The following is a 16276-nucleotide window of genomic DNA, read 5'->3' on the forward strand; positions in this document are numbered from 1 at the left end:
ATTAGCATAAAGTAAATGTATTGCGGTACTAGGGCTGAATACAATCCTCCTGGATATTGACATACACAATGATTATTGTAATATAAATGGGACAGATTCAAATACCTACAGAGGGTAACACTTATTTCTTCTCACACCTCCGGAGATAGGGCACTGGTCGGAATGGAACCCATGACCCCAGAGCTGTGAGGCAGCAATGCTAATCACTGCATCACTGAGTTGTCCAACAGTTTTGCACAGTGCACCTATTCAGATTTTACACCTGACCACCTAAGTGTCAGTTCACATTCACTGTATAAGCATAAGGCATTCTACGCAGAGAAATATAGTAGCTTGTTCTATTTCTAAGAAATATTTTTGAACACATTGGGGGTGATTCTGAGTTGGATGCATCTGTGGAAACGAACGCATCTCCTGTTTCTGAGCCCACTGCGCATGCATCTGAATTGCAAAACATGGTTTCTGAAACAGGTGCGTGCATGTTGCATCTTGTACGAATGGAGACTAACGTCAAGTAGGTTTTTCTGAGCGGTGACTGGGCGGCGAGTATCAAGACGTACCGAGCAGCTGTTTCTGTTGGGAGTCTCATTGGCATACTGTACATCTAAAGCTCTGTGCGATTCTGAGCTGTGCATACAGAGAAGGGACTCCTGTTCCTGATGGATCTGCTGCACCTAGCATGGGGCTGGAGCAAGTGCCAGTACTAATGACAGTTTTGTCTGTGGATGCTAGAACAGTGGGAGGGATAAGCTTGCACATTCAGATGCACAGATTACGGCTTACTTTGGTGGATTGCTGCATTAGCATATGAAAGTAAGTACAATGCCTCGACCATAGGGAAAGATTCAGAATCAGCCCAAGTATCTGTGTGACATGTGAGCGACATTGTTCTTCTCAACAAGAAGAAATAAAACCATTAACAGCAAAGCATTTTACAGATAACTAAAGTCATCTTTTCCCCCACAAGCCACCCATCCCTATCCACTTCCCCAAATCTGTCTATCAGTCTGTAAGCTCGGGTGCCGACATGGGTGGAGATATTGAACCTATGCAGTTCTACTATGTACCGGGAAGGGGATTCTGAGGTGGAAAAATTGTTGCGTGGAACTATCCTTGAATATCATACCATAAGGAACACTTCTATGTCATGTACAATTTTGCTTTCTATCAAATGAGTACTGCACACACTATATTGTTTTCTTGTACAACAATTTTCATTCTTTGCGTAATATTTCCAGACAGTGTTCTCTAGATTTCTCTGTGTGTTTCTTTCTCCAGATGTGGCAAATGGACATACACATGATAGCTCCTTGGAAGCTAAACAAAGAAAGGACAAGTGTATCAACAAGGGGATGATGCTATGTATATGCTATGCAGCCAGTATTGGTGGTACTGCCACTCTAACTGGTACTGGGCCAAACCTGGTACTGAAAGGACAGCTTAGCTCGTAAGTAGATGGAATATTTAGCATTGATTTATTGTACATTTTTTATTTCCATGGATCTCAAGAAGAAAACTATACAAAATCTATATTTATGGAAATGTAAAATAGGGATTAAGAAGCAAATACAAGTGTTCTGTACTGTCAAGTTTCTCTTGGACTGATTATGTTACTCCAAGAGCAGGCAATTCCTGATATACTCTCCCCTAATCCTTCCCTGCTCTTTATCTCCTTTATGTTGATGTGCTGTGATGGGAAGCAACCGGGAAGCCGACTGCCTAAATACCGGCAGCCGGCTTCCCGACTGTCTTATCCCGGCAAGGGTGAAATGGCAGGTGTCTAGATGTAGACGCCCGCATTTCCCCGACGCCGGGAGACCGGCGCCCGGCATCACGATCGTAGTGATGCCGGGCGCCGCTAGCGGACAGCCGCTGGGGGGAGGGTTAGGTTTAGGGCTCCCAGGGGGGACTAGGGTTAGGCACCCCCCCGGGAGGGTAGGGTTAGGCTAGGGGGAGGGAGGGTTAGGGTTAGGCACCTCCCGGGGGGGACTTAGGGTTAGGCACCCCCCCCCAGGGACTTAGGTTTAGGCAGCGGGGAAGGGGGTGGTTAGGGTGTTTAGGGTTAGGCACTTAGAGGGGGGATTAGGATTAGGGTAAGGCACTTGGGGGGGAAGTTAGGGTTAGGCACCCCTAAGGAGGGTTAGGGTTAGGGGGGTTAGGTTAGTGGATACTCACCTATCCACGATCGGGATTTCCAGTGCTGTCGGGCTTCCGCTGCTTCTCACTCTGCTCCTGTCGGGCTGCCGCTGACGGGAATCGAACCGCCGGCGATGCATACCCATTCCGCTGTGATCACTGTGAGTCACCAATTTATCCTCTCCTGAGCATTATTAATGTGTTATATAACTGGATTGAGGTGACCACATACATCTCTTTCACCAAGGGGTCAGTACCCTCTGTCTGTTAATATGTTATCACTTAAAGATTGTGCAGTGTAAATGCCTATATAATTTAACAGTGCTTAATGCATGTGCTGACCAGTTTGTGAAGGCACTATATGTGGTGAAAGATAAACCATACTTTCTGGACAGATATACTGGAGCAGGCTGTAGCCTTATATACGGGGACAATTCAATTAGGTGTGAGTTGGGACCTGTGATTAGCTCTCATGGTGAATTTGCACTCAAATTGTTTTTTTTTCTGAAGAAATTAGTGGGGGGTTTTTTCTGAGGAAATTAGTGGGGGGGGGGGTTTCTGAGGAAATTAGTGGTTTTTTTTTCCTGAGGAAATGAGTGGGGGGTTTTTTCTGAGGAAATTAGTGGGGGTTTTTTCTGAGGAAATTAGTGGGTTTATTTTTCTGAGGAAATTAGTGGGGAGTTTTTCTGAGGATATGAGTGGGGTTTTTTTTCTGAGGAAATTAGTGGGTTTATGTTTCTTAGGAAATTAGTGGGGAGTTTTTCTGAGGAAATTAGTGTTTTTTTTTCTGAGGAAATTAGTGTTTTTTTTTCTGAGGAAATTAGTGTTTTTTTTTCTGAGGAAATTAGTGTTTTTTTTTCTGAGGAAATTAGTGTTTTTTTTGTGCACACCCCCTGAGCAGCTGAAAAGGTAGAGGCAAATGTCAGGACACAGTACAGGACCTCTGGCACACCCCTGAAATTAATAAACATGCACTTGGAGAGGTTTAAATAGAATAATTTGGCCAATAAAAAGAAAATTATGTGGAACAGATAAGGTGTAATGATGTGGGACATGTATGTAGAGGTGTACATGATGTGGGACATGTATGTAGAGATAACTGATGTGGGACATGTATGTAGAGGTGTACATGATGTGGGACAAATATGTGGAGGTGTAATGATCTGAGGCAGGTATATGTAGAGGTATAAATTATGTGGGAAAGGTACATGAAGATGTATTGATGGGAAAGGGGTTTTTAAACTTGCAGATGAGAGGTAAAAGGTTTTTTCCAACTTATCACACACTTGTAAAATAACACTGAAAAATGAAATAGAATTTCTTGACTTAATTCAATCATAAAAATTTCTGAGCATTTTTTGGAAAAATATTAACCAGTTAAGTGGTTAAGCACTGTGTGACATCTGTCACACACCAGGAGGTAATAAGATTCCTTCTGGTAAGTCAGGCTATCACTACTGGTCAGAGAGGTGAATTTGTTTCCAAACACAGTAAAGCTCAATTCTTCGCAAAATGAACTTCTAGCAGTGACTATAGAGTGACGCAATATACACCAATAGAATGTAGTGTCACTTTACAACATGACGTTTTATTATACAGGAACTCTGGAACTGAAGCTGTAAGTTAAAAAGTTAACACCTTACAAATACAACAATTACAGTAATATTTAATTTGTTCCAATACAATTACATTTTACATAAGCAATTTGCACTACATCTAATTCAATTGTTAACTATCTGTTCCTATGTGTAATCCTATATACCTAACTGGTACACTTCTATATATTCTATATTAAACTTTAGTCCAGACTAAATTGATTCACCCTTACAGGGGCATATTCAATAAATAGGCTGCGAGATTAGCAAAAATCCAGCACCTGCGAGCTTTTTCCTGCAGGTTCGGGTTTTTCGCTATTCTATTAGGTGCATGTTTTTTTATTAAACACGCGTCAGGAGGTTTTTTCCACGCACCTCCTGAGCAAGCGTGATCGTTGATTTTAAGGTAAATCACCGACACTTGCTCTGACACTCCTGCAGCGCCCCCCCCTGAGGACCAATTAAGCAATTGGAAGTATCCAATTAGCTTAATTAGTCCTTACCTACTTACCTCCAGCAGTGCTGTCTTCTTCATCCTGCGTCGGGAGCCGGCTCTTCTGCAGCAGTGGTGAGTATGTCAGTGTGTGTGATGTATGTAAGTGTGTATAAGTGTGTGTGTGTGTGTGTGTGTCACTGTCACTGTGCCCCCGCAGTGCTAGTGTGGACCCCCGGAATGGGCGCTGGGAGAACTACATCTCCCAGCAGCCCTTGCTCCTCCCTCCAGCACCTGGGACTCCCAGCAGCCCCCTCTCCAGTAAGAAGAGAGAGGGGAGGCCGCCTGGAGCCGCAGAGACTACTGGAGACCCCCGGTAAGGTAAGTGGTGTTTTTTTTTTCAGTAAAAAATACGCACTGTGTGGCTTTCAGAACTGAAAACCCCACGACCAGTATTTTTTAAATTGAATACCGCGGGTATCGGGAGCGAGCATACCCGCGGTATTTCTAAATTGGGTGCAAGGTTTTTACCTCGCTAAACCTTGCGCCCAATTGCATATGCCCCATAGTCTACACTTACTGGCCAAACTACTGTCGTTGGTGCACATTTGAGGTACAGGTTGAGTCTCCCATATCCAAAATGCATGGGACCAGGTGTATTCTGGATATCAGAATAGTCTGTATTTTGGAATATTTGCATACCATAATGAGATATCTTGGGAATGGGACCCAAATCTAAACACAGAATGCATTCATGTTTTATATACACCTTATACACACAGTCTGCAGGTAATTTTATACAATATTTTCAATAATTTTGTAGCTGCAACAAAGTTTGTGTACATATATGAAATTCATTTGTTTCATATACACCTTATAAACAGAGCCTGAAGGTAATTTTATACAACATTTTTAATAATGTTGTGCCTTAAACAAAGTTTGTGTACATTGCACCATCAAAAAGCAAAGGTTTCACTATCTCAGTCATACTAAAAAAAATCTGTATTTCGGAATATTTGGATATGGGAGACTCAACCTGTAGTAGATAGTTTAACGAAATTAAGAGCCTAAGCTGTTGTTAATTCCGATTTCCCTGAAAGGTTTTCCTGTGTGTAGCAGTCCTGATCTCAGTTTAGTTCACTAACTTCTTTTGCAGAGATGATACTGAAGTATTAATGGGAATTAACTGTATCTTTCCTTACAGTCTTTTAATCCGGACGTTTTAACAGTTAATTTTATATTCTATAAGAAGGGCTGTATTACTACAATTGCAAAGAAAGCAATCCATTTATTTTGCTCATGGTGTGTGGGTGACCGCTGCCTGCGCTGCCCTGCAGAATAGGTCTTTCCTGCATTGAAGTGGGTTCACAACTTTGTTTACCCTCTGATTGATAGGGAAATAGCTGAACACAGTGTTATAAATATCCTGCTTTTCCCTAAAGGGTTATTAAAATAGAAATAAAGATAATAACACGTATAGAATCACAGGATATCTATACATACAAAACACATGAAACAAAAGACAACATACATTACAACTGGCCGAGATCAGACTCAGTTGTCAAAATACTGGCTGACATGAATCAAAGAGATCAACATATATCCAATCTCTTGGTTCTTGATTATAGTGAGTCATGCAGGGTAATCATGACATCACTAGGTCAGACAGATGGCGAAGATAATTAAAATATGATAATGTATATGACCGGGAAGGAAATTCCCTCTATAACATTGGTGACCACCTAATAAAGTCGTTATCTAATCAATTTTGAGTTAGTAAGTAATTATATACCTGAGAATATAGGTCCCCAAAATAGGGGTTGTATATGAACACCTAACAATTCGTGCTAATGGTATATACAAACAATATAAGCAACAAAATCCTAGTTATGAAACACTGGATAGAAGCCTATGTGGCTTTAAATCAAAATTACACAGGTATCCTCCTCAACAGATATATTAGTACATTAAATCATCCAAAAGGGTATAAACAGCCATATCAGCAGTGTGCAATATTCCCAAGTACAGAGACCAAATAATTGACAATAAATTCAGGTTTTGCTAATTCTTGAGGTGGATAATCGGAGAAAAAGTCTCTCCACTGTGTATGGTAGAAATGGCTGCTGCAGGGTGTCTTACTCATGCATAGAACACCCTGTGAGCGGATCCCTCTCTATACATGGAGATAGAAATGAAAGATCACTGGCATCTACTGTTGTGCAGAACGCTAGGGAAAGTGAATCTGGTAATAACAGTGCAGATCCACTTTCCTGCGGCAGCAGAATGAGAGTGCCTTAGCAGAAAAGATATAGGGTTAATAGTAAAGTTAATAGTATGTGGAGAGAAAAAAGGGGTAAGTGCCCAGGGTGCTGCTTCTTACAGTACAGTATGTGTGCCATACACAGTGAACTGTTAGTGAGCGGTCCTGGGGGTTCCCTATCACACTGGATAAGTGCAGAGAGGAGGGAAATCCATGCAGGGGGCTATCCCTACTATGCCCTGATGTGATATGATAACACAGCGCAGGGACAGAGAAAGGGAGCGTCCTGCACTCTTCCCAGAAAATACCTGTGAGGTCAAGATATATGCTGCTTGCGGTGGTCAGCTGGAATGGGGAACCCCTGTGCACTGGGGGTTCAATGTGGTAGCCCAGACGCGCGTTTCGCCGTGAGGCTTTCTCAGTGGGGGGCCCGCAGAGACTGGTGCTCTTTCCGGATATATCCGGGCGGCGGCCAATGAAAATGCAGAGTTCAAGATTGGCACTTTATGAAGCCAATCATAGGGGATCTTAAATTAGTCCATTCAAGGGTGAATACTATAATGGACACATGAATCAGCCAATCGATGTAGGTTCGTCCTGTACGATCAGGAGAAAAGCATGGCTATTTTGCATATGTAAACAAAGCAGATCTGTTTTCTTAGTATTGCATTAAAAGTGCTGCATTCAAGAAAAATATAAGTAATGTCTATTTGAAAAGGACAAGAAACACAGGTACATATATATGCATGTATGTACGTGTATACAGACTGCACTTGGCATGTATACCCATATAGTATATTGAATTATAAATATAAATATAATATAATATATAGATAGAGATTAATAAGAATAAATAAAAAAAAAATTCTCCTTTTCCTTTTTTTGTGTCACCTATACCTATTTACTTAGAACACCAATTAGCAAGATCATCACCTAACAATTATTATTATTAGCATTATTCTTTATTTATATATATACATATAAGAGGGTTGGCATTATTTATACACTTATCCACACTATACATTTCACAATACCCCTGGTGTAAAAAGGACCAAGCAATTCCAAATGAAATACAAATAGAGAAAATGTATACACATATAAACAATTGCTTATTCCATTTTGACAAAACATTTTCAATATAAAAAATCACTGCAAAAATACAAAATATATCAATCAATAACCCAAATAAGAGTTTAAGAGAAATAAAAAAAAAAGAGTAAACAAGAAAAAAGAAGGGGAGACAAGGGGAGGATAGTCAGAAAGGATTGAGCTGGAGACAAACAGGGGGATATTAGAGGGGACAATTTATCGTTGTCCTGACTAGAATTAATGTATATACTTGTGAGTGTTCTCAGACTTAGGACGCTGCAGAAACGGATGTAGTAAGTACACCATTGAAATTATTGTATAATATGGAGTCTTTAAACATCAACCAAGGTAGCCAAATGGCAGTAAAGTCAGTAGGTCTACCTTTAGAGAAAGACACAATGTCCTCCATATCCATATAATAATCTATTCTCTTAAACCAGTCTTTAATGGAGGGAGGAGAAGTAGATTTCCATAAAACAGGAATGATGGCTTTAGACGCGTTGTTTAGATGCCATAATAGGGAATTCTTATATGAAGTTGTGGAAGAGGAGGTTATGTTCAAAAGCCAAAACCCAGGGTCTCTGGGGACCTCCCCTCCAATAATTGACTTAGAACATTCAAACACATTCCTCCAAAATGGGACCAGGCAAGGACAATCCCAACATATGTGTAGAAGGCTACCCAGAGCTGAATTACATCTCCAGCAATTCTTCGTAACCTGCGGGAACATTTTATTTAGAAGAACAGGGTATCTATACCAGCGTGATAGAACTTTGTAAAGAGTTTCAAAAGTTGCTACACAGGATGAACTAGCAAATGTATTATTAAAAACAACCTCCCAATCAATGTCCTGAACTGTATCTTGAAGTTCTTTTTCCAATGCTTTTGTGAATAATGGGGGCAGTTTAAACAAATTTCCAATAATTACTGAATATAAAGTAGATATAGTATGAGATGGAGTTTGAGAGGCTAAACAATGGACGAAATATGGGGGAGACGATGAAGTTTCTTCCAACAACGCAATGTGGGTGTAATGGTAGGGAGTGTAATGGTTGGGAGCCTGTGGAGCCAAGGGACAATTTCTGTAGCCTGACCTAGACTGCTTCCTCCATCATAATCCACTGCCTGGAACCTTTTGCTCTGGACCATTCCAGAACATGATTAAGCATGATAGCGTGATAATAGCTAGTAATGTGAGGAACCCTGGTGTCATTTTAAGCGGTAATTTTCTACTTCCCAGTATTCCACATATATATGTATATATATATATATATATATGTATATATATTGACACATAGATAAGTGTATATATACACATACATATATATAAATTAGTATTATCACATTCTCACATAAATAATATGATCACCTTACCTTCCGATGAAATATAAAAACTTTTTAACCTTATTATTATTATAATACAATCCCCCTTTATTTAATTTAATTTGATATTTATATTCAAATAAAAATATTTATTACTTTTCTTAAAATTGTATATATATAATAAAATAACTTTTCTTAAATATAAAAAAGTATATATATATATATATATATCCCAATTTAGTTACATTATTTTATTTTACCGTAAAATAAACAATTTTTAAATTTTTTTGTTTTTTTAATCTTATTAATCTCTATATATTATATTTATATTTATAATTCAATTTACTATATGGGTATACATGCCATGTGCAGTCTGTATACACGAACATACGTGCATATATATGTACCTGTGTTTCTTACTTTTTACTTATATTTTTTTTGAATGCAGCACTTTTAATGCACTACTAAGAAAACAGTTCTGCTTTATTTACATATGCAAAATAGCCATGCTTTTCTCCTGATGGTACAGGACAAACCTGCATCGATTGGCTGATTCATGTGTCCATTATAGTATTCACCCTTGAATGGACTAATTTAAGATCCCCTATGATTGGCTTCATAAAGTGCCAATCTTAAACTCTGCATATTCATTGGCCGCCGCCCGGATATATTCGGAAAGAGCACCAGTCTCTGCGGGCCACCCACTGAGGAAGCCTCCCAGCGTAACGCGCGTCTGGGCTACCACATTGAACCCCCAGTGCACAGGGGAACCCCGTTCCAGCTGACCACCGCAAGCAGCATATATCTTGACCTCACAGGTATTTTCTGGTAAGAGTGCAGGACGCTCCCTTTCTCTGTCCCTGCGCTGTGTTATCATATCACATCAGGGCATAGTATGGATAGCCCCCTGCACGGATTTCCCTCCTCCCTGCTCTTATTCAGTGTGATAGGGAACCCCCAGGACCGCTCACTAACAGTTCACTGTGTATGGCACACATACTGTACTGTAAGAAGCAGCACCCTGGGCACTTACCCCTTTTTTCTCTCCACACACTATTAACTTTACTATTAACCCTATATCTTTTCTGCTAAGGCACACTCATTCTGCTGCCGCAGGAAAGTGGATCTGCACTGTTATTACCAGATTCACTTTCCCTAGAGTTCTGCACAACAGCAGATGCCAGTGATCTTTCATTTCTATCTCCATGTATAGGGAGGGATCTGCTCACAGGGTGTTCTATGCATGAGTAAGACACCCTGCAGCAGCCACTTCTACCATACACAGTGGAGAGACTTTTTCTCCGATTATCCACCTCAAGAATTAGCAAAACCTGAATTTATTGTCAATTATTTGGTCTCTGTACTTGGGAATATTGCACACTGCTGATATGGCTGTTTATACCCTTTTGGATGATTTAATGTACTAATATATCTGTTGAGGAGGATACCTGTGTAATTTGATTTAAAGCCACATAGGCTTCTATCCAATGTTTCATAACTAGGATTTTGTTGCTTATATTGTTTGTATATACCATTAGCACGATTTGTTAGGTGCTGATATACAACCCCTATTTTGGGGACGTATATTCTCAGGTATATAATTACTTACTAACTCAAAATTGATTAGATAACGACTTTATTAGGTGGTCACCAATGTTATAGAGGGAATTTCCTTCCCGGATATATACATTATCATATTTTAATTATCTTCGCCATCTGTCTGACCTAGTGATGTCATGATTACCCTGCATGACTCACTATAATCAAGAACCAAGAGATTGGATATATGTTGATCTCATTCATGTCAGCCAGTATTTTGACAACTGGGTCTGATCTCGGCCAGTTGTAATGTGTGTTGTCTTTTGTTTCATGTGTTTTGTATGTATAGATATCCTGTGATACTATACGTGTTATCTTTATTTCTATTTTATTGGCATACTATTAAAAGTTACATTTTATTAATGAGGTAGGCTGAGTTCCCCGTAAAAGAGAGTACTTTTTCTTCTCTGATCTCACCTTTTTATATTTGCAATAGCCAAGTGAAATAAGACTTTGAATAAGAAAACGGTGCCGTGTCTTGTTATCTGTTATATATAAGGAGTGTCACAGTTTTCCCAGGAAAGAATATGTTTTGATTCTGGAAATCATTACTTCAAAATTTTTATTATTTTTACCGCAATGTTTATTTAGAATCCTGATGCAACTGTGTTAAATATTTATATATCAGTTAGACTTAGAATAAACTTCTATAATGGTTCTAATGTTTTTTGGCACCCAAATCTGGGAAAGTAGCAGCTACTGTAGTGAAAACCTCACACCTCTGTACGTTAGTACTCTGATCTTCTTACTCAGAGTCCTGGAAGACATGGGGCCATAGTTCAAATGACTATAAAATTACATGTTAGTTGCTTTTTAACTGAGTTCATGGGAAAAAAGCCAGATTACAAAGCACTGAATGTTTGAGCTGTATTTCAAGGTGCATACAATTTTCAAATAAATGGTAAGAGGTTGATTCAGAACTGCATGGAATTTGTGGGGCTTTGAAGTAAATGCGGATCTCCTCCTATATTCAGAGTTGATCATCATCACTATCAGCAGTCGTCTGCATCAGCCTTATCCTTGGTGGCAGTGATCTGTCTGAAATCACACAGATCTCACCTTTGAATAGCCAGCAATTCTGCTTACATGCTTGTGAAATAATTACCCTATGTGCAAACACTCCGTTATACCCACTCAGCCGCAAGTGGAGATGTGTCTGAGATGTCCAAGACTCTGAATCTCCCACAGTTGCTCACAGTTGTGTATGCAGGCTCTGACACATGCAAATTTTCTAAATATTGCGAGATCTGTCCACAGAATGGACTAACGTGCAACTTTGACCTAAGTCTCAAAACACCCTAATTCACCGTTTGATTATAAAAAAATGGATGTGCGCTGGGCGGAACATCGAGGCATCTCCATGCAAAATCAAGAATATGTCCACAGTCTATAAATTATCTATTTGAACAAAATATCAGCAAAACAATTAATACCAATCATTTCAGAATCATCTTATCAATCTGGGAATATTATTTCTGTTTACAGTTGTGTGGATAATGACCTAAAATTTTGACTTCACGCTACTCCCTTATTTATACAGGCACATTAAATTTGAGAAATACTGTAAGACCTCAATATGTAAATTACTTTGTAACTTAAAAATTGTTCAACCAATTTGTGTTCTCCAAGCAAATTGATCTTAATAAACACCTTTTTCATTTTAAAATTGCCTGAACTGTGTCCTTTTCTTTATTAAAGGATTTTTCCAAACAATGGAGATATTCTGAATTTTGCCTCATGGTTTGGATTTGCCTTTCCCAACATGATTGTGATGCTGTGCATGGCCTGGCTGTGGCTCCAGATCTTCTTCATTGGAATAAAGTAAGTTCCATCTGTTGTGACCATAATGTCAGTGCTTCCATGACCAATCAATACTCTGTTAGTAAAAAATAAAAAAAAAGTATATATCATTTTTGAAAACAATTTATTACCCACATTAGTTAAAGATGCATTTATAAGTTTCTTTCAAACTGAGATATGTATTAAATAAAAAATGATCATGGTGAGTTAGTGCTGTACGTGTAGGGGATGGTTGAATGATACTATAATGTATAGTGTTGTCCTGGTTATCAGTAGGGTTCAACCAGGCTTTTCAATGTGTCATAAAAGGAAAAGACCTATTCCCATAGTGTAGTATGTTTTAGTTCAAAATATAACTTATTTATTCAATACTACACAAAATAAACAAAATTGTACAGGGAATATCTTATCTGTATCCAGAAATGCAGAAATGTCCATTAGAAATATCCACATTTCCTCTGGGAATGGTAGATATAGTCCAAAAAGTTTACAAAATGGATAGGAGTTAGTGGAGGTCAAAGGTCCCAACATGTACCCCTGAAGAAGTCCTATTGTGAACAAAACAAATGCATTGGGACCTTTGACCTCCACTAACTCCTATCCTTTTTGTGGAACATTTTGGACTATATCTACCATACCATTTCAGGGCATACGTTTGAGTTCAATTTATCTTTGTCCTCTTTAAAAAAAATACTAGGCTACTGGCAGGGTAGTTGTGTCCACTGCTGTATTGTTTTTTTTTCTACTTGATGACCTGTGTAAAGTGCTTACTTCTTTCAGCATTCTTATAGTTTTTGATATATATCAGTTGACAAGGACACACAATCATGTATACTACAATTTTTTCTAATATATATATCAGTTGACAAGGACACACAATCGTGTATACTACAAATTTTTCTAATATATATCAGTTGACAAGGACACACAATCGTTTATACTACAAATTTTTCTAATATATATCAGTTGACAAGGACACACAATCGTGTATACTACAAATTTCATTTCACGGGTCATTCGGAATTTTATGTAAAAAATATTGCCCAATTTTGTGTCACAGAACTACCACTTGTGATCAAATGTTTGCAATTGACAAAACCCGTACATTTATAAATTCCATGTTTCATGATCACAATACAAAGGTCCTCTGGTTGATCTTTTTATGTTGCATATTAATCTAACTTTGCACAAAAATTATTTTCTTTTTGAACATTTTTTTTTCCTTCCAACTTCAAGGGACTGCCATGGGGTCTAATATGGCCTCATCATATGCCAAACTGTTTATATTTTGTTATAAAACCAAACACATTGTGAATCATGATACTTAAATGTGAGCTTCACATACACTAGCCAAACACCAGTCTTACCATGATTATGACCCTGGAACATAACTTCCTCATATGATCACCTTCTGTTACCAAAGTAATGTTTCTTTTTAACATAAGATATCTGGACAGCATGTATTTCTTCTGTCCTTTATCAGTACATAATACATATAAAGAACCTATAATATATTGGTTGTTTATGCAGCGCTGCAAATATTGCATACAATGCATCTACCCATACCCAGACCAGGAGACACACTGATCTGCTAAAATAGAACAATCAGTTTATATCAACCTAACAAATGCAAACGGCATGACATGGTGAGCAATTTTCCCTCTAAAGTGAGTGACCTAGAAACAAAAGTTTAAAAGTTAAATATAATAAAAACACCACTCCAAAGGTTTGCATTAATTATCTTTTGTCCAGTGCACCTCTGCACAATAGGGTTTCTTTTTTCCTTAGAAAATTGTTTTAAAAATCATTATTTCACCACACTTCGATAATAGACAAAATGGTTATAATGGTGATTTGTCTAGATTCTTTTTTTATACCAGTAGGGGGCCAAAGAAAGTTTAAATGGCTGAAAAATTTTACATTCCTAAAGTGAAAATAGTGGATAATATGGTATAATGTAGGGAAAATATATGTTTGGAAAATCTGTTATTCTGTAGTATTTGTCTGAAACTGGAGTGCATCTTTTGTCTCAATTATTACGTCAATGACATTTGGTAATATATTTACATATAGTATACATATAGTAAAAAAGGTCTATTTTCTTCACTCTTATAGTAATTTTTAGTATGTGATCCCCATTATAAAATTTCACTGCTAGCAATATAGCAAGCAATTTTACATACCAATTTTAGATGTAATATATAGCTAATCCATGGATAGCCGATAGTGGATGGGCAGGCCAGTCATGGAAACGTGATGGAAATTACTGGCTGTAGCGCCTTTCTTGTACAGTCCAGCAGCATAAGGCCTACTTGACTTCTACTGTCTTGTTTTCCTCTCCCCTGTTTTTATGGCTGTCTCTTGCTTAGTATACTATGTAACTGTTTATTTACCTTGCTACCTGGTTTATATAATTAGTTTGTTTTCCTGTTGTTGTGCTGCCCTTTCCTCTGTTAGCTATACTCTCTTTTCTATTATTCAGCTTCCATTTCTGTATCTTTATCATTTCCTAGGGACATCTGCTGGACTAATCAGTAAGAAATTCAGGCCTGTGCAAGTAGATCGAAGGAAGTTAAAGTGTTCTTCCTGAAACAACCTTTATCTCTTCACTAAAGAGTAACCACCTCACCTTTTCCTCATATTAAGCTTAAAGAAGACGTGGGGCTGTGGAGCTACAACCTCAGAGAAGGAACGAGCCGCTTATAACATCATCCGAGAAGAGTACCGCAAGCTGGGTCCCATTTCCTTTGCGGAGTTCAATGTGCTCCTGCTCTTTACTCTGCTGGTCATTCTTTGGTTTACAAGAGACCCTGGTTTTGTCAAAGGCTGGGCCACCGTGCTTTTCAATAAGGACAATGTGGAGTAAGGGCTTGGCTTTGTTATTTATTTGTGTTGCATGTTTGTAGATTTAGGTGAGTTTTGTCATATCAGAAATTACCCAAAGGTCTCCATGGCCCTTATGCTACCTGAGATCCATTCTATAGTAACTTTACAGTCCTGCCCTGTACCTCTGTTGGCATTCAGCCTTTACTAGTTTCCAAATACAGAGAAGAAGGACTCATAATATGGCAAAGTAATGGGGATCTACAAATGCACTGCAGGGACAGGTTTACAATGGCATATGTTTGGGTGCAGCTTGGACTTGGAGATTTCCAACATACTGTAGAACAATTACAATAAGGTGTGTGGGGGGGAGTAAATCTAAGTGCTACACCTTAGGTCGGGTACATATCAGAACAACGGACCATTATATCAGACCTTACATACACAATGCATGATGCAGTGGTACAACAACACGATGTACAATGACATGCTGTATTTAGGAGCATGGAATTGTACACAGTATCTTCTGATTGACCCTGCAGCACATCCAACCAGAAGACAACATAAACAACCCGTAGGAACGCACAATTGCCGGTACACACTGAACGATCTTCACGATTGTCATTTCAATTGGCCTGGAAATGACAAATCGTGAAGATATCATTGTAGTGTGTACCCAACCTTAGTTATCTGATGCTGTGAAAGAAATAAGATGTATCAGTAACTTATACAGTAATAAAATACCTTCTTGTGTAACAGTGAATGCAAACACAGATGCAGGAAGTCGTAAGGAATATGATTTATTATTATTAGATTAACAAATCTAATGAATGAAGCCTGTATTGTTAATGTAATAACAGGTGCTGACAAATCTCAGTATCCAAGTACCAAAACCAATAAACAAAACAAATGAGAGTAGAATAAATAAGCTTTCAGCAAATGCAAAACAGGATCTGACTGACATACCTAATGCAAGGACTAAGTAACTAATGGCTGGAGGTACTTTAACAGTGAGGCAACCACCTAGCGGTACCTCTGTCATGGATATGACAAAAAAACATAATTGTGGATGTATTGCAACAAACATTTACTCTATAATGCAGAGGACTAGACAACAGACATTGATAGGTAAAGTGAATGGAACTCACATTATAGGTAAATGAGGAAGAGGGAACTAGAGAAGGAAAAGGCAATTGTGGACACAGCTTGTGTGCGATA

General features: G+C 38.5%; 1 protein-coding gene across 1 annotated transcript in view; it reads left to right on the forward strand.

The window, feature by feature from the left end:
- LOC148518077 (Na(+)/citrate cotransporter-like) overlaps nt 1–16276 on the forward strand; it is a 183839-nt gene that overhangs the window by 153738 nt on the left and 13825 nt on the right. The window contains exons 5-7 of the mRNA XM_088477819.1: nt 1279–1447; nt 12134–12256; nt 14882–15097. Of these exons, the coding sequence (XP_088333945.1) occupies nt 1279–1447; nt 12134–12256; nt 14882–15097 (508 nt within the window). The remainder of the gene's footprint in view (nt 1–1278; nt 1448–12133; nt 12257–14881; nt 15098–16276) is intronic.

The sequence above is a fragment of the Taudactylus pleione genome, unplaced genomic scaffold, assembly GCF_031769625.1.
Source record: "Taudactylus pleione unplaced genomic scaffold, aTauple2 ptg000203l, whole genome shotgun sequence".
NCBI classification, from domain to species: Eukaryota; Metazoa; Chordata; class Amphibia; order Anura; family Myobatrachidae; genus Taudactylus; species Taudactylus pleione.